Raw genomic sequence first — 18,395 nt, 5'->3', positions numbered from 1 at the left:
CTGTTTAAAACAGTCTCTTTTTTTACACAATGAACCATTGTGACTGAATGCAATGATGTGTGACACTATAATTTGGTCCATATGTGTAAAACAAATACGGCTACATACCTTTTTACACATTTGCATTTTGTCAAATATTTATTGATTTATTTTAAAAAGTATTCAGGGGGGAACTTTTAAGTTGTGGACCCTATATATGGCCCCTACTGTGGAAGGTAGGACTTTGCCCATGGGAATTGATGATAAGTGAGGTAAAACATCAAAAAGTCCAACAAATTGCACTCACAAAACTACAGTATTTCTACTTCGCTTGATTAAGCGCTTCGTAATCTGTCACTACAGGCTTTTGCAAAGACCTTTTGCACTGCTGCCAACTGATCACGTAAAAAGAACTAGGTCATGCCAGCATCACTGGATACTACGCAGATAGAACGGCGAATGAGGTGCTGATGTGATGATGACATGACTCAATTAGCCAATCAGAATCTGACTTCATAATTACACCGTAAAATGTGCCAAGTGGGGCACTGCGAAAGGTCTTTGCAAATGGGTGAAGCGGGTTGGCTATTTGATTTTTTAAAGGGAAAATGAAAAATAAACTTAAAAATTGTTTTTAAAAAACCAAGAATATTACCATATACATATGGAATCAAATAAATAACTGAAAAGTGACGGTTGTGAATATGATTAATGACTTTGCATCAGTAATTTTTGGGTTACTGTGAAAAATCTAAACATTTTGCTTGGACTTCGAAATATATACTCCTTGGATCCAAATATTTAGATTTGCCCATGGGATTTGTCACAATATCCTCAAAACAGGCACTAATAGCCCAGTCAATAACCTCTAAATTTATATATACTTACAAAAACGACAATTGAAAAGTCCACTGCTGTTGCAAAATTGAAGTAGAAGACTAATAAAACTATTGGATGCACTAAATAGGCTGTGTATGTGAGACGACTTAAAACCACCCAACCACTCCATGATAAAATATTGTTGATCCAACCTGTTGGTACAAGAATAAACAAACAATTTATTTTGATGCCAAGTCACATAATAAATGATAGCAAAATATAACAAGGTGGTACTCAAACCACAAGTCTTGCATGTTTTCGCGACCGCCTGCTTATGCGATGAACTTTGGCAACAAAAATTTTTGAAAAACATTTTGATTTAAAAAAATGAGGAAAAAATGATGGGAAACCCACCCCTAAACTTCCCCTTATCTCATTCCTCACCCACCTTACCCCACCACCCCTCGCGCAGGTCGAGAACCTCTCCCTCTTTTCACCCAAGAGCATTTAATCAAAACTTGAAACATTTGACCTCAGATGACCTCCTGTGATCTTGAAATTAATGACCTCCACATTACACCTATGCCACAATTTAGTTGCAATAGAATTTGAACTGTTAAATTCACCTAGTCTAACTGTTTTGTGCATATGGACCTTTGGGTCCACAGGTCAGATATAGATGGGGAATTTCTAGCTCTGATGACAGTGATCACATCCAAATGAATCAATGAAACTTACCCCCATATCCATATTTACAGGCAAATACAATCCAAGCCAAGGCAATACTCCAAGCAAACCGACTCACAGACGCATAGATGACGTTAGCCGTCAAGCTTGGAAGGTAGTTTCCATGAAGGGATGGGTAATTGCCATATAACACTGAGATGGCTATAGCTGCTGTTATTAACCAACCAAGAAATGCAATAATCTGAGAAGAAAAAAGAGAGTGATGAAATCATAGTTTACGAATAATTGATTATAAACTCAAAGAGTATACATTGGTTATTCTGTATGCAGTTTCCTGTGTACAGAAGCAAAAATGAGCCTGTAGCCAAGCTGATCCATTGGACACCACAACATGGGAACAGAAAACCAGGTAGACCCCCTGTATATGCCGTTGAAGTGATGATGTAATAGGATTAACTACCACAGCAATAGATGAATACAATTTTTGAATAGATTGCCCTGCACTACAACGTTCACACGGTACCTATGCATTGAACCATATAGATGTCAAAGAAATGCTAATCACTCACACCTGTAAGATTAGTATCTTTGAAAAGAGTATTGTATTCAATCTATGATTCCAGACATACACAGGTGATTTGTGCATCCTGCTTGTAGTGCAGGGCGATCTATTCAAAAATTGTATTCATCTATTGCTATGGTAGTTAATCTGATTATTATGTAACTTTGACAGCATATTGAAACAAGGAATGGCCATGCAGGACAGAAGGTTATGGCATGCTTTTGTAGTTCAAGGACACCACTCATCTTATAAGCAAGTACGCAGTTTCCTAAATCTCAAAATCACTTACACCAAACTTTCTTAGCCAATTGCCAGTAAATATCTCATATTTTCCATGTAGTAAATTAGGAAATGGGATTATTGACCCAACAATAAAAATAAGAAAATGGTATGAGGTAACCATGAGATTTGGAAGTAGTTCTAGAGACAAATCAATTATCGATACGACTCGCTTATCATAACCCTCACCAATTCACTGTTATCATGTGCATTGTTTGCAGAGATGAGGTACCCCTTTCACTTGTTGTTCTAGGTGCCTATATAAGTGCTTGACCTGTGTCACTCCTCATGGGCTATTGTTCACTCTAGCATTTTATAAAAAACAACCCACCCCCCCAAAAAAAAGTTCCACTACTTCACTGCTATCATATGCATGGTATGTGAAGTAGTCAATACTTTTGTAAATACTTACCGGATTCATCTTGACTTTTCTATTCCCTATCTTATACATAATGTAACCCAAAGCAATGCCAACAAGATATGGAGCAATACGACAGTATGGTTTGCCATAAATCATTGATTGAAAGTCCATTGGTGGTGGATGCGGATGCTCAAGTATGTAAATTGGGCTGAAATTATGCAACAGAAAACAAAAATATGACAATAAACACAGACTAATTTGCAATTTGCTGGGATATTGACTTGGAAAAAAAAAGTCTGAAATTAATTGGCAACCTCTGTAGATGAAATTCAGACTTCCACTCTCCCCGTGGTTCATTTAGAATTGGGTAAATGAATCATGAACATACTCCATCTTTCGGAGGGGACGTTAAGCCGTTGGTCTTGTGTGCAAAGAGCCATACTTGTACATGTATCTTGCAGCCAGTTTCAAAAAGAGTAGGGTGTTAACCCTGACTGTCCCAACCTGTCCCGGTGTTCAAATGGACCCCAATGGAAATAAGCTTCAAACTGGGGTTATCCAGGGTTGTCATAACCTGAACAAATCAAATCAAATCAAATCAAATAGTTTTAGGAATCTTAGAATACACCTTAAGTCATTATTGCTTGTACTTACTCAAAATATCCCAATTCAGTGAAAACTGGCAAATCATAGTATCCCACCAAGGTTCCAGTAACAATAAAACTGGCCAGAATGGTAACGATCACTAGTATAACACCAACAATTGGCAACCTACAAAGAGAAATGAATATAAAGTCAATGTCAAATGTCATCAGTTTCCTTCTATAATTGATTTACTTGAGTTGTGAATACTTAGAACCAAAATATTTAGCATACTTGATTTGTAGCAACAAGATACCAGTTCTCAACAGCCTGTATGCTTTGGTCAATGGTTCTCCGTAACTCAAGGCTTCAAGTTTTGAAGCAGGAGGGTGCCTGTTCATAGGGGCAATGTCGGGAACTACATCACGCTATTGTTCGACCTAGGCTACATCATTTTTAACGCATGCGTGTTTGTCAATACAACTTTAGTCTCCTCCACCTTCACAACACGGTAGAGGAGAATACTAGCTGGTCAGACAGTTTAATTATATCAAGCATATAATACCTGAACAAGCACCGTCATTTGATCGATTTACTATAGAATATATTAACCTGTTAACTTATATATTTGTGTACTAAAGTATAACGACACATGAATAACATCATGTAGGAAACAAAATGGCCGCTAATCCGCCTATTGTCTAGACCTAGGCTACATCTTTCAGTTTGATTACGTCATTTCAGATGCCCATCCCGACTATTGATCCCTGATTAAAGTAGGCAAGGCAAGTCAACAGGAATCAGCATAGTTGCGCATTTCTTATACGGAACCATGAGTGATAAGAGCTCTTTCATGATCACACTGTTCAAAATAAAAAGCATAACGTCTTGCAGTATACTATCATCCAGAATCATACTTCCGGCTTAATTTCCCATTTAAAAGCTCTAAAAAGTTTGGGCCTTAACTTTTCACCAGGGCCTGTAACTTTATAGAGTTACAGGCCCAGCTGGCCTGTAAATATTTTGTTTGAGGCATATACACTGTGCACAGGGCAAATTCTGAGTGGGTCCTATTTTGGTCTAATCTCTTTACCTTAACACTTGCTCCCAAATTTTATGCTAAAAGTCAGTGCACTAGAAAGTTGAATAGGGTAAACTACTGTGACTTATACTTACATGAAAAAAGACATCAGGAATATGGGACTGATAATAAAGAACTGCATATCGTTGGCCAAGTACCACGTCCAACCAATACACTGCAATTGATCAAAAAAATGTGTTAAACATCATTGCTACAGCTAGATCTGATTTCAACATTTTATTATCGACATCTGCACATTTTGTGTCTTCCATTCCCAGAAGTGGACTGCTTGCCTTTACAAAATTTTGACTGCTTATACAAGAAAGTTGGGGAGTTTTACAAACCATTTAAGCAGATTATATACATATTGTTATGACATTTAACTGCAAAAAATATTGCTACCATCATCATCAGTCGGCTGCCAATTAAGATGACAGAAGAGTCTTAGTACAAAATTGGATGGTGCATGGGCACAAGTCTTAAAGTCATAATGTACGATCTTATAATATGAATCTGGTTAATTTTTTTCAAACCTGATTTTTGGCACATTTGTAATGTTTACACATGTCACAACTTGCACCTAAATGGAATCAGCCAAATTTGTTGTGTTTGTAGGTAAACAGAGCAAAGTTCGACATAAAGTCATAATTCAAAGAATTAAATGGCCGAAATAACTAACAGTGTTTCTTTCACTTTACCTCGTTATTTCAGCTCAAAATTAACAGAAACCATTCCCGATAATTATTACTAGTATTATTTCAGCATTTTGAGTATATAATGACAAATTTAAAATTTGAAGGAAATCGTACATTAAGGTTGGGATTCCGAAAGGTGGTTTAACTTAAACCGGTGCTAACTTAAACCTGGGTCTAACTAGTCCCGGCTTAAGCCTAAACCTAGGTTTAAGTTATTTTACGATTCCGAAAGCTCGGACTAGTTAGACCTGGGTTTAAACCTAGGTTTAAACTTAGACCTGGTTTCGTAGCCGCATATACTAACTGTGGTGTATACTATTATGCATATACACGAAACTTTGCTAGGATATTGTGAATAAACAGTGGGTATAGTAGATCCTATAGCTGTTATCTTTTTCATGTTTCTGAGTTTATTGATGAAAATGATTTTTTTAAAGCAACGGAGATCAGAATCCACGAAAGCTTAGTCTTAATTTACTAGCGAATTTCTAAAGGTTTTTTTTAACAACATTCACTTTGCATCATTGTATTTAGGCCTATAGGCCTAACCGTGATTAAATTAAGCTGAAATGGTATTTTCTAAATTTAATTTCTTGATTTTACACGTAAAATAGGCCTACCGGTGCAATAATTCAACGATCGAGGACAGTGCAGAGGGCCGGGGCGGAGGGTAGGCCTATACAATTGTATGTATGTGTATCCTATTGCAGGCATAAAATAGCTATAATTACGAATATTAAAACAAAACACTGACCTATAAGAATAAAAAGTGCAAACTGTGTAGCATATTTTATTTTATTTTTAATGTTATACATGATACATAATCCATCACTTCAAATAGTGAGGAAGTAATTTCCATTTTTAACCACCTTGTACATTAAATAAAACTAGAAATAAATGAATTTGTTTCATGTAGCATAGAGGTTTGTTGTTTAATTATTAAGATTATGTACCCAGCAAACACAAAAATGTTTTAAATAAGTTATATTTTGGCTTTTGGTTTAGGTAAAAACGTTTTAATAAAATGTCGGGTTACATAAAGGTCATGATAACGTTTTAACGTTATTGAAAATATTTTGGGCAAACATTTTTCAACCCCAAAATAACATTCTGTTTAGAATGTTTTGTATCAAGTTTTCAAGAATGTTTTTGTAATGTTATTAAAACGTTTTTATACCCTTTATATAACCCGACATTTAAACGTTTTCTGTAAAACATTTTTGTTTGCTGAGCAGTAGATTATCAAAAAATGTTTTTCAAGGTTATGAAAACATTTTATACTCTTAATATACCCTTTATATAACCCGACATTTAAACGTTTTCTGACAACCTTTTATAACCTTTTGCGAATGATGTCGAAAACGTTGTGTTTGCTGGGTATAGGCATACTGTCATGTCATGGGCGTCGATCCGTTCTGAAAATGGAGGAGGGGGCACGGATGTGAAAAGGTATGTCAGCGCCGCACGTATGAGAGGGATGTGCCCCTTCAGAAATTCAAAAAAAAAAAGGAAAGGAAAAATGAAGTCCAAATTCTGAAGTCATTTGATATGGACTACGTTATTTTTGGTTATTTTAGTGCAGATCTCAAAACGGCTACTAGCCTGCTACTATTTTTGTGCTTGCGTTAATTAGGGGGCCTAATCACAAAACCAACAACAACAAACAAAAAACCCACAAACATTTACTTGTGACTTTTGGATTAAGTTACCAAAATGTGAGGGGGGACATAGGCCTACTCGGACATTTGATATTATTAGGATTGATGCCCATGCTTGTTGCATATATTATATGAAAGTAATGAAGATATAGTAGTAGACCCTTACGTAAAGACATATTTAAAATTATTAATTCCGTTCTAAGACAAATTACTATTATGAGTGTGTGAAACGTGCAACGTACAAAACTTAATTACCTATTTTTGTCTTCATTTCCATTGAATAGTATGTACACAAACTACCGTAGTATTTCGAGTAATAAATATAAAAAGTCTCATATGTTATCATGTTTGTATTACACAGGCTTAAGGCCTAGATGACATTCAGCCAGTAAAAAGTTTCCTGTTAAAAACACTTGTGATTGTACTGCTCATGGATCCTGTGGTCCAAACTTTGACGGCCAGTGGATCTTAGCCGGGGATCACGGTTACTTCATCATGTAGCTTGTTGAAGTTCTGTAATGAATGAAAAAAAATAGACACTTATGTTAAAATATAAATATATCCAAATCTTGTCTTTAAAGGTGGGTGACCTGATTGACACACCTGCACACTCTCAAATTTGAAATTTCACTATTTGGCCAAATTTATGAATTTTAATTAAAAGGTCCAAAAAAGGGCCAAAAACATGCCTTTTTTGGGATGCTTTTTATGCGTTCTAATTTTTGGAAAAAGCATGTTTTATTCTTATAACCAATCATTTCATTAAAGTAACTACTCATGATTTTGAATGCTAAGACTTGTTTCAGACTTTAATTTCTGTGACTCGATTGTCAATAGGGGGCCTAGACATGTCGAAGATGCATGTTTTTGGCTTTTTGTTTTAAGATATTAGTACTCTACAGTTAGGCCTAGTAACAAATGAATGATTATGATTGAGCTATGTTTCATTTGTAGAACTTAGTACTGGTTTTTTAATCCAAAAAAAATCAGTGCTTTATTCTTACCAAAATCACCTCAAGTTATCGTGCATGGGAATCATCCGTAGGCCTATCACTCGATTTCCTCTTGACATGACATTGACAGTTTGACCTGTAAATGAAAAAAACAACAAAGCATAACATTTTATTTGTCAAAGGTGTTAATGCTGTTATTAATCAGTCGCAGTTTCATTCATTTAAAATTTGCAATTCAATAATGTATAAAATTTTATTCAGTAATATTTAGGCCTACATGATCATGATGGTATCTCAAAATCATACTTCAGTAAGCACTGAGAATTCTATAAAATTTCTCAGTCACAAGAATGATGAGCAGTCTATTTTATATAGGCCCCTATGGCTGCCTAAAAATATGCCTGTTTGACCAAACTTTCATAAATACCATGAGGACTCAGGAGTTGGCGATGTCATGATGTTAGAACCTGGTGTAGAAGTAAAACGTTTAAGCCTACCCCATTATTAATGGGGTAGGCTTAAACGTTTTACTTAAACGTTTTACTTCTACACCGGGTTCTAACATCATGACATCGCCAACTCTTGAGTCCTCATATCTTCATTTCAAGCTGGAACTCAATTGAAAAAAAACCAACTCGGACATTGTCAGACAGGACTTCGATAAATAAGGGAGCATTGAAAAAGATTTGTCCGAGCTTCGTTTGCTGATAAAAATCAACAAAGCCTCGGCTAGGCAATTCTCGTGTACACGGCTATTTAGGCCAACATGTAATTTGTTAAGCCTAGCCTAGGGCTAGGCTAGCCTAATCGATTCCAATAATTAAAGCTTGACTAAAAACAATACCACAGTCTAAAATAATGAGTGAAGATTTACATAATTATATAGGGGCTTTTAAGTGGTAAAACAGAATTAATATGTCACGAATAAGCCGACGTTTCTTACCTTCAGTCACTGTCATGACGCGGCCCTATGCTATAACACTGTGCCGTGAGTACCGGGTATCTCTATGACTGTCACTGCCGTGTATTGCACTGCCACTGCCGTGTATTGCACTGCTACTGACATGTCCGTGATTGCAGCTGTGTACAAGCTTGGCCGATCACCTCTGCTTTCAAACTCTGGTTACAATTCTCACAACTCTTCTTTATTCATTATGGAACATAATCCTTTTATTATCACTTCCAAAAATTGGTTCTGTGGCACATTTTACCAGTTGCAAATGCCACGAAGTGCAGTGGTCCGCTTCCGTAACAAGCAGGCTTCGTGGTTGGCATGCAGACAAATGCACTTAAACCTGGACTTAAACCTACCCCCTACCAGGTTTAAGTTAAGCCCGGCTTTTGCGACTTTAGTACTCAGCTTTAGACCCAGGTTTAACTTAAACCAGCTACGGGAAACGCAACTTTGGTTTAAACCTAGGTTTAGCTAAACCTAGGTTTAAACCACCTTTCGGAATTCCAACCTAAGCCTTTAATGTTAAAAATTTTCACGATAGAGCCATAAAAGGAAGAAAAGGTACTTGGAAAACCAGTGCACTATAATTTGGTTCACCTCAAGTTTGGTAGTGACGTCAATGCTCTTTCACGTTTGCGCCGCAAGCTTGCCAACAAACTGCTCCTGTACGCGTGCATGTACACTCATGGCGTTTAACTTTACGCACATGATTCGATTCTGCAGCGAGCGAAATACGCACATACGTCACTACCAAACTTGAGATGGAACCAAATTATATCAAGTTTAGGTCCAGGAATGTAGAGAACGAACCAAGTAACACACACATACCCCATGCTCACACAAAGACTGCCAAACAAGGACCTAGGCTTTTCGAACTGAGGACCTTTAAATTGGACCTATGTTAATAAGGAATTTGTACACCAGATACATATTGATATTTGCGGTCCTATCTACTTCCATTTTATCGGCAATTTCATCCAAATTCACCTCAAATGTAAATAAACCCAGTTTCGTTCGCACAAAAATTACAATCGCATCTGTGTGAAGAAAATTTTATGTTACATAGGCTGTATATAAGAGAGCTTGTGATCAAATAATCTGTGATACAGATTCTGGTTTTCAAGAATGAGGTTGAAAATACGATCGATGGAAAAAAATAATTCCTTTGAAGATTATTCTGGAACAAAACCGAAAAAAATCATCTTGCATGAAATTTCCGAAATTCCGGAAAGATTTACATCGCTGATCTAGACCTCTTTTATATGGATCTCTCTGTTATCCGGCTGTGAAATAATCTTCAGAGGAAAACATGTTTTTGATGATTTGACACCTCTTCTGATGCATGTAGAAGGACATGTCTATGCTGCATACAACAGTCACAGTTTTACACACATACATACACCCCCCCCCCCATACACAATACACATATAACCTTCCTACCTCATCACCAAAATTCTTTGGATAAAAATTGTTGATGTAAAGCAGATTTGTCCACCAATACTTAGCACAGGCAGTTTTAGTATCTAGGAGCCAGAATGGACCTTTACCCATATATGGTACTAGGTACATGAAAAATAAGATGGTGAACATGTACACTGGAGTTAATCTGCAACAAAAATGAAAAGTAAACAAAATTTTAGTGACAAAAAAGGTTACACATGGACCAGATTAAGAGAGGGTGCATAAAAGGGTGGGTGAATGAGTGTGAGAATGGGTGTGCAAATGGGTGCGTGAGTGAATGAATGAGCGAGCGGGTGTCCAAGTGAATCAGTATTTTCGTATTCACCTGCGATCTGGGACTTTTTTGTGCCATTTTTACACCAAAAGGGGACATCAGACAAATTGGGGACATCCCTAGTTTTACAAAAAAAAATCGCTGGTTGGAGCTACTATTGTTGGGATCCTGGGTATGGGGATTTTTGTGACAATATCTAGTGCACTAGGCAATAATCTTAGGCAACCCAATGTACACAGATCTGATGATGTAAGACTTTCCCTTAGGCCACTTGCACTCAGTACCACACAGTGTTGTAGTCGAGGACCTCATGTCCGAGGCCAAGGCCAAGGCCAAGGACTTGGTGTCCGAGGCCAAGGCCAAGGACATGGTGTCCGAGGCCAAGGACAACCCTCCGAGGCCAAGGACAACCCTCCGAGGCCAAGGACTTTTGTCTCCGAGGCCAAGGCCAAGGCCAAGGACCAAGGACTTTCATAATAATGAACCATACTAAACCACGCCCAATCGGGGAGTGATATTGTCGTCAACATAAGGCAATTTCACTGTTCAATGGCTTTTTGTGCTATCTGAAATGTGGTGGGAGATTTAAAATACACATGCCCTGAGCAAACTACGATGCGCACACACACTGCAGGGCAAAGAACAATGGAAAGTGCCATAATGCGTGTGCATACTGCCGGGCAATGACGTCACATGTCAAGTGGTCTATATGCACTTTAAATAACGCTGCACAGTAAGCATATCTATAGAACTTTATAAAATAAACATGCCTAAAATGAACTCTTTATCCTAGTTTCAACCAACAAAACCCAACTTGTTCATTATATCGATTTGATTCTTAGTCTTAGAGAACAACCCAAAAGTTTGATGAAGTCCTATAAACGGAAGTCCTTTCGCTAGAACGCTAACCCCCTCCACCCTCCCCTCTAACGCAAGTGTCAATTATCAAAAACTCAACCTGTATGCATAGGATACAGTGCCATCACTATGGTGGATGGGGGTATTTATTTATTTATTTTATTTATTTATAACATTCGGCCGAAGCCAAGCTAAACCCAATAGTTCAAGGGATGCCTCCAGATCCATCCTCTGTGTCTATTGAGGATGCCTCCAGATATGACGGGACAGGGATATGGGAAGAGGTCCGATTTTAGAAGCAGGAGGAAAACCGGAGCACCCGGAGAAAAACCTGCGAGGACGAGCATGGATCGGCAACCAAACTCACATGTGGCAACCGCGGGGAATTGAACACGGGCCACAGTGGTGAGAAGCGAGTGAGAAGACCACTACACTAACCCGCCCTCCCCAAAATGCTAGGATAATTTCTTCGTACCTTTTTGGCACGAAAAAAATAATAATTAGGACTTGCTTGATTTTCAAATAAAAAAGAATCAGCTGCTTACAAACAATGACAAAATTAACTTACAAATTACAGGTTGTGAGTACTCTATACTATATTGATTTTAAATCATTTTGAAGCAACCACTGTCAAATTTCAATATTGTAGGCCTACTTCAGAAAATACTGAAATTTTATATCAAATCCTTAAAGATCAAATTTGACCGATGTTTTAACGACTTTTTATACAAACATAATCTGACTTTTCGAACCCCCCCTCCCTAATGGAAGGACTTTCGTTAATAGGACTTTTGGGTTGTTCCTTATCTAGACAAGTATTGAAGATTATAATATAACACACTTATGTGTTTGATCCGCATTTAATTCTGTGAGCTGATGAGATTAACCCAAAATAGATGAAATTCATTTGATCACAGGCCTACCTGGTAATCGAAACATACCCTACAGTAGCGTCCAATAAGTTTCTTAAAATATCTAAAGAACCTCTTGTGTCTATTCGATATTCCTATTAGGAATCATATTAGCTGAGTGGAATTTTTATATAAACCCACATATTTGGCCTCCATGTGCATGTTTTGCGAAGAGCAAAGATGATAGTTAAGAGTGCACCAAAATATTGACATACTGTTTGTATTTCAATCAGGTACAATAAAAAGCTATCCTTGTCATGTTTCTCTAAATAGTTTTAATTTATAACTAAACAGCAGATCATGAGATTGTACTCTTCCACTCTTTAAACATTTGCCTGCATTTTTGATGATTTGTCCGGTCCTTGTTGTCGAGGACCAAGGACTTTGAGGTTCGAGGCCAAGGCCAAGGCCAAGGACTACATGTCCGAGGCCAAGGACTACATGTCCGAGGACCAAGGACTTCAAAACCTGTCCTCGAGGAGTCCTCGAGGCCGAGGACTGTACTCGAGGACTACAACACTGGTACCACACTACCCCAGCAGTTGTGTACTCCACCCCACTTGTTAGATCAGTATATAGATCTTGTATTCTTAACCATGTGCCACTCATGAACCAGATCTTCTACAGTTAACATTGTGTGAAATAAATGAGCCTCTTCTTATGTTATATCAGTTTGTCTGATTCAGTTCTTGAGGGTATTTCATCTATACGAAGCCCAACAATATATATACTCCCCTGTCGGAAAATGCCAAAAATGACATTGCTCCAACTAGGGATAACTACTGGAACAGTTGATGACCTAGGTTGTCAGAAAAGTGAGCGACTTAAAAAATAAATCCCAACTTGAACGCCACCATTTTAGTCCGAAGCTAGTCAGTAAAAGATGTATAACTGTGTGTTGTGTTTCATTGTGTGTCCCCAGTTGCCATGCAAAATAAGCAGCAGTAAGTGGGAGGGAGGGTGGGAAGGTGGGTGTTTGAGTCAGTCAGTCAGTGATGGACACACGGAGTGGGTGTTAACACAGTAATTTTTGGAATAACATTTTGCAATCTCTCCAATTACTACATGCAAACTTACCTCCAGAATCTATGGAAATAAAACCAGAACCAAGGAATTTTGCCATCAGTTTTGGCCATCCTCATGAATGTAAGGAAACCAACCAACAATCCACTGAAATGCAAAAAACAAAGTATCCAAAAATGAGACAAATTATTTTATAAGGACTATGCAAGGCAATCCTCAGATACGAGGGGGTATCCAAAAGTTTTTGACATCGCTCAGAAGAAAAAGAGCTATATTGATGAAATTTTGTCAGTGTAATCACTGGTCCTTATGTACATTATGGTCCAAAAATGGTCTCCTAAGTATGTTTACTTTCTTTACAGGTGGCGCTAGACGGGCAGAAGGCGCATAACCTCTTCATGATAAGATCCTCCACTTTCTTGAGTTTCTTCACTGTGGCCGCATCATCCGTTAATGATTGACATCCACTTCTTGGCTCATCTGTGAGGGACATGTGGCCAGTTTGGAAATTCGTTTTTCAAAAAACAACAGTGCCATATGATGGGCAATCATCACCGTAGATAGCTTTCATTTCATCATAGATCTTCTGAGCATTATAGGCCTAACCCTCCAAATGCAGGAAATTAATCATGCTGCGTCCCTCAATTTTCACCATCTTGCAGGTTATGCGCCTACTGCCCATCTAGCGCCACCTGTAAAGAAAGTAAACATACTTAGGAGACCATTTTTGGACCATAATGTACATAAGGACCAGTGATTACACTGACAAAATTTCATCAATATAGCTCTTTTCCTTCTGAGTGATGTCAAAAACTTTTGGATACCCCCTTGTACACTTTATACATGTACATGAAGATGAAGGCAAGGCAAGTTTGACAGATTATAGTTAATTCATTTTTCATATAAAATGAAAGACAAACTGATCAATAACGCAAGTCCAATTCTCTGTTGGCGTGATATGCAAAGTTGCAAACCACCAAGATGTAATTTTTCATCTCAGGCTTTTCATCCTGCAGGCTTTACAAGATGTAAGTGCCCTCTCCCTTAGACATTTTGGTATAATCCAAAAACTACTCGACAAATTTTCTTTGTTTAAAGTAGTGAACATAGACTGATTAGTAAAGTGAGTAGGTTTTTGTTGCTACCTTTTATCTTTGTCACTGAGAAATACAGGAATTTATCAAATTTTCGCCCAAAAAAGGTTGCATTTTTTTTGTGTAGGCTCTTTATGCATCGATTTGTGTTTGACAACAGCACCATACCGTTTGGCCTGATGATGTATCTCGGATGAGAAGTGTGGTACTCTATCCATCAAAAATTTTAAGTCAATATGATCTGATTTAACAATTTGTTTACATTACCTTAGAAAGAAAAAGGTATCCACTGAGAAGGTGGCATTCAGAACGGCTTGGAATCCAAATCTTTTCGCATAATTAAAGAGACTATAAGGATTTTCTGCAGAAACAAAATATTATTCACATTTGTCAACAAGGTAGTTCTTGAACCACTGCCAGCTTTCGCAATTGAATACCTGAGTGGAAGAAGGGCCCAACTCCATCAAACTGTTTTTGAGATATTAAGAAAAACTTAATATTTGGAAAAGTTTTACAGACAGATTGTTTTCATCTTCAGGGGACCTTTAATACATGAACATGCAGTATTACATAAATCATATTTGATGTTTCCATGGCAACGGTACAGGTCTTAATACGAGCTGGAGTTGGGCCCTTCTTCCACTAATATACTGCAAGTGCCAGTTCTGTAAGCAGATGTGTTATAAATAGCTATAGAAATTGGGAAATTATCCATTAATTGCTCAGGTAGGAGCATGTAATATATTAGCAAGAAAGTTTATTGTAGTGAAAAGCAGATTTAATGGATAAACAAAATTCCTCTTTAATTTAGTATTTGTGGAAGAAGGGCCCAACTCCATGGAGTTGGGCCTTTCTTCCATGAAAACCATGATTAAGTGTACATGGAAGACTATTTAGTATTTACAGAGTGGATTTTGGCTCATCTTTCACACACAAGGGAGAATAGTCTCCTGGCAATAAAATGCTGGGTCTAACTCATTTTTGGAAAAAATAGGAGTTGGGCCCTTCTTCCACTCAGGTATTCAATTACTTTTGGTAACAGAAGTAAAAATATGAAAAGCTGTCCCAAATAGGTCGCCTGATATGGGTAGTGAACACCATGCAGAATAATATTTGTTTGACACAATATCTTTCATTTTCAGACTATTTTGGAAGTTGACCTTAAATGACCTTTGACCTCAGTGTGACATTGAACACCACAATTACCAGGAAGTTTGCATAGCGCAGCTTGGCCCAAGTTTGATGTGCAATTGGAATTGAACTGTTTGTCATTTTCAGCATATTTTACAAGTTGCCCTCAAATGGTCTTTGACCTCAGTATGTAACTTTGAACACCACCATTAAATGACTGATCAAAGTTTGGTTGCAATAAGATTTAAACTGTTTATATGACACCAAACGTGCGTGGGTTCGATTCCCTGTCCCACCACCGTGTTGCGCCCTTGGGCAAGGCGCTTTGCCTCGCTTGCCTCACCCCACCCAGGTGCAATGGGAAGCTGTTAGGGGTAGTCACAGTCGTTGTACTGATGGACCCTCGCCACTTGTAGGCTGCAAAAGTGGTTCCGACATATTCTAATGACGGCGGAATAAATGTAAAGCGCTTTGAGGCTGTTTACGGCATAAAGCGCAATATAAATATCTACATTTATCTCTACATTTTATATACAGCCACACATGCATCTATATGGAAAAGTGATTACATAGCGTCATGCACTGGGCGGGAAAAACCTCATATGAACTTTTTGCCTTTGAACATGGATGAAGCAAACCATTCAATATACATGTTAAGTCTACACCTAAAAGGCTTTATCCATATTCAAGGGCCACAAGTAAATACAAAGTATTTCCTACATGTACTTTTGGCCCTTGAACAAGGATGAAGTAACATCTTCAAAACAAAGTCTACACCTACAAGGCTTTATCCATGTTGAAGGGCCAAAAGTACATAATAAATGAGGTTTTTCCAGCCCAGTAACGATAGACTGTTATCTATTGCAAGACAAAAACAAATGAATTAATAGAGTGATTATTCAAACTTTAAAAAATATATAGTGTGTCTCAGAAAGGTTTTTTTTTTTTAAATTTGGTGCTACATGGAATGTCGACTCTTTGGGGGACTCCCTGACCAAATAAACAATGTCTGGGTTTTACCAGGTACGTTATTTTTATGAACTGAAGTTTGAACCATTTATCTAGATTTTGTCAGGACCACAGAATGCAATTCATAGTATCATTTAATTAAAGGCATGCAAAACATATGTGACCCGCTCCGACGAAACCCGCCATAAGTCGCACTCAGCCATTTTGAGATACGGCGGGTCAAAGTTGGGAAAGGGATGAAATACCTTGCAGATTTTGTTTTTCAGTTTTTATTATTTTTTGATTCCTTAATATGTTTACTTTAACCTACCATTGAAAACAAAATATTCTTTTTACATCTAAAGCACCCAAATCTAGCATTTGCTGAGCCAAACCAAGTCCTTACACATATCATTTTACAACTTTTACAAGCCATTTTTCTTGCATTTGCCTTTTCTTCATGTGTCCCTTCCCCCTTCCCATTGAAAGACCGTAGAATGAGGACCACATGTCCCAGAAACATAATTTTGGTATCAAATGAAAGCTGAAAATGCAATTTTCAAAATTAGTGACTTATGTCTGATTTTGTGGGAGTGGGTCACATATGATAATATATGAACTTGTACCCTACAAATATGATGAGAGATTAAACCAAAAATAGTGACAATATTACTCTGATACAATCAATCAATCAATTAAGACTGAAGGGAAGAAAAATATATAATAGAGAGAGAGAAATGGAGGGGGAGACAGAGAAAGAAAGAAAGAAAGAAAGAAAGAAAGAAAGAAAGAAAGAAAGAAAGAAAGAAAGAAAAAGAAAGAAAGAAAGAAAGAAAGAAAGAGGAAATAAAGAAAGAAAGAAAGAAAGAAAGAAAGAGAGGAAGGAAGGAAAAAAGAAAGAAAGAAAGAAAGAAAGAAAGAAAGAAAGAAAGAAAGAAAGAAAGAAAGAAAGAAAGAAAGAAAGAAAGAAAGAAAGAAAGAAAAAAAAAGGAAATAAAGAAATAATGATAATTTACTTTTATATAGCACAATACATTCAAGAACCACAAAGATTTACAGCAATAAAACATAAATAAATAAACACAGCCAAATTAAAAAGTCTCCACTAATTACATCCCCATTTAATCAGAATCTGATGAGTTTATGGCAAAATAATTTATATAATAATTTTCTATACACTTTCCTTTGAAGGTTGATACCAAATTTGATATCAAAAGTTTAATCAGCATGAGCATAGGAACCGTTGTTTGGAAATTCGTGCAATTTTAAAAATGAGGAAATTCGTGCAACTTTAAAAATGACAAATTACGAATTGACCACGCAAAAAACAAATCCTTGGTATCAGCTTATTATGTAGCCCAAAGCAACCCATACAGGAATTATTGTACACTTGATTAAAAGAGCAGGGTATTTTGACATGCATGGGTACACCTTTAATGACAATGAAATTAGACCTCTCAGATGCGTGTAGATAGATGTTGAGAAGAGGTGGTTTATAATCGATTAACCTGCCGGCCTATTCAGGCGACGTAATTCTTGGCACTCACGTTAGCTCCACCGCGAGATACAACTCCCTATGTCATTTTTAGAATTGCTCAAATTTCCAAACAACGGCTCCTATTCTCACGATGATGAAACTTTTGATATCAAATTTGGTAACAACCTTCGAAGGAAAGTGTATGGAAAATTATTATATAAATTATTTTGCCACAAACTCATCAGACTCTGATTAAATGGGGATGGAACTAGTGGAGACTTTTTAATTTGGCTGTGTTTATATACATCCACAACTCAAATGCATGCATTGAAATTACCTAGATTTTGAGTCATATTGGCAAACACAAGTGTGTGACCTAAGATGACCCAAAACATACTGATGACTCTCAGGCCATTCAGACAACCAATGCTGCGATCACTTTGTTTAGAATCCAATAACTTTGCCGTGTTACTTGTCAGAGAGAAGGATTGGAGAAGTCTGGTCACCATATCTGTGATATGAATATTAAAGAGATCATTTACATATTAATGCATTTTCTTACCAATTGGAACTCCATAAGTAGAAAATCCCACAGTATGACCCAAGA

The 18,395-nt window shown here is 37.2% G+C and overlaps 1 protein-coding gene across 1 annotated transcript in view; it reads right to left on the bottom strand.

Moving 5' to 3' along the window:
- Nucleotides 1-18,395, bottom strand: part of LOC140150238 (nose resistant to fluoxetine protein 6-like) — a 107,199-nt gene that overhangs the window by 67,593 nt on the left and 21,211 nt on the right. The window contains exons 8-16 of the mRNA XM_072172243.1: nt 18,126-18,299; nt 14,500-14,593; nt 13,193-13,285; nt 10,052-10,217; nt 4,446-4,525; nt 3,342-3,458; nt 2,739-2,895; nt 1,537-1,726; nt 868-1,010 (exon numbers count right to left, since the gene is read on the bottom strand). Of these exons, the coding sequence (XP_072028344.1) occupies nt 868-1,010; nt 1,537-1,726; nt 2,739-2,895; nt 3,342-3,458; nt 4,446-4,525; nt 10,052-10,217; nt 13,193-13,285; nt 14,500-14,593; nt 18,126-18,299 (1,214 nt within the window). The remainder of the gene's footprint in view (nt 1-867; nt 1,011-1,536; nt 1,727-2,738; nt 2,896-3,341; nt 3,459-4,445; nt 4,526-10,051; nt 10,218-13,192; nt 13,286-14,499; nt 14,594-18,125; nt 18,300-18,395) is intronic.

Source organism: Amphiura filiformis, chromosome 4, assembly GCF_039555335.1.
Source record: "Amphiura filiformis chromosome 4, Afil_fr2py, whole genome shotgun sequence".
Classification (NCBI taxonomy): Eukaryota; Metazoa; Echinodermata; class Ophiuroidea; order Amphilepidida; family Amphiuridae; genus Amphiura; species Amphiura filiformis.
The sequence above is the reverse complement of the archived record's forward strand: the minus strand, read 5'-3'. Positions and strand labels throughout refer to the sequence as shown.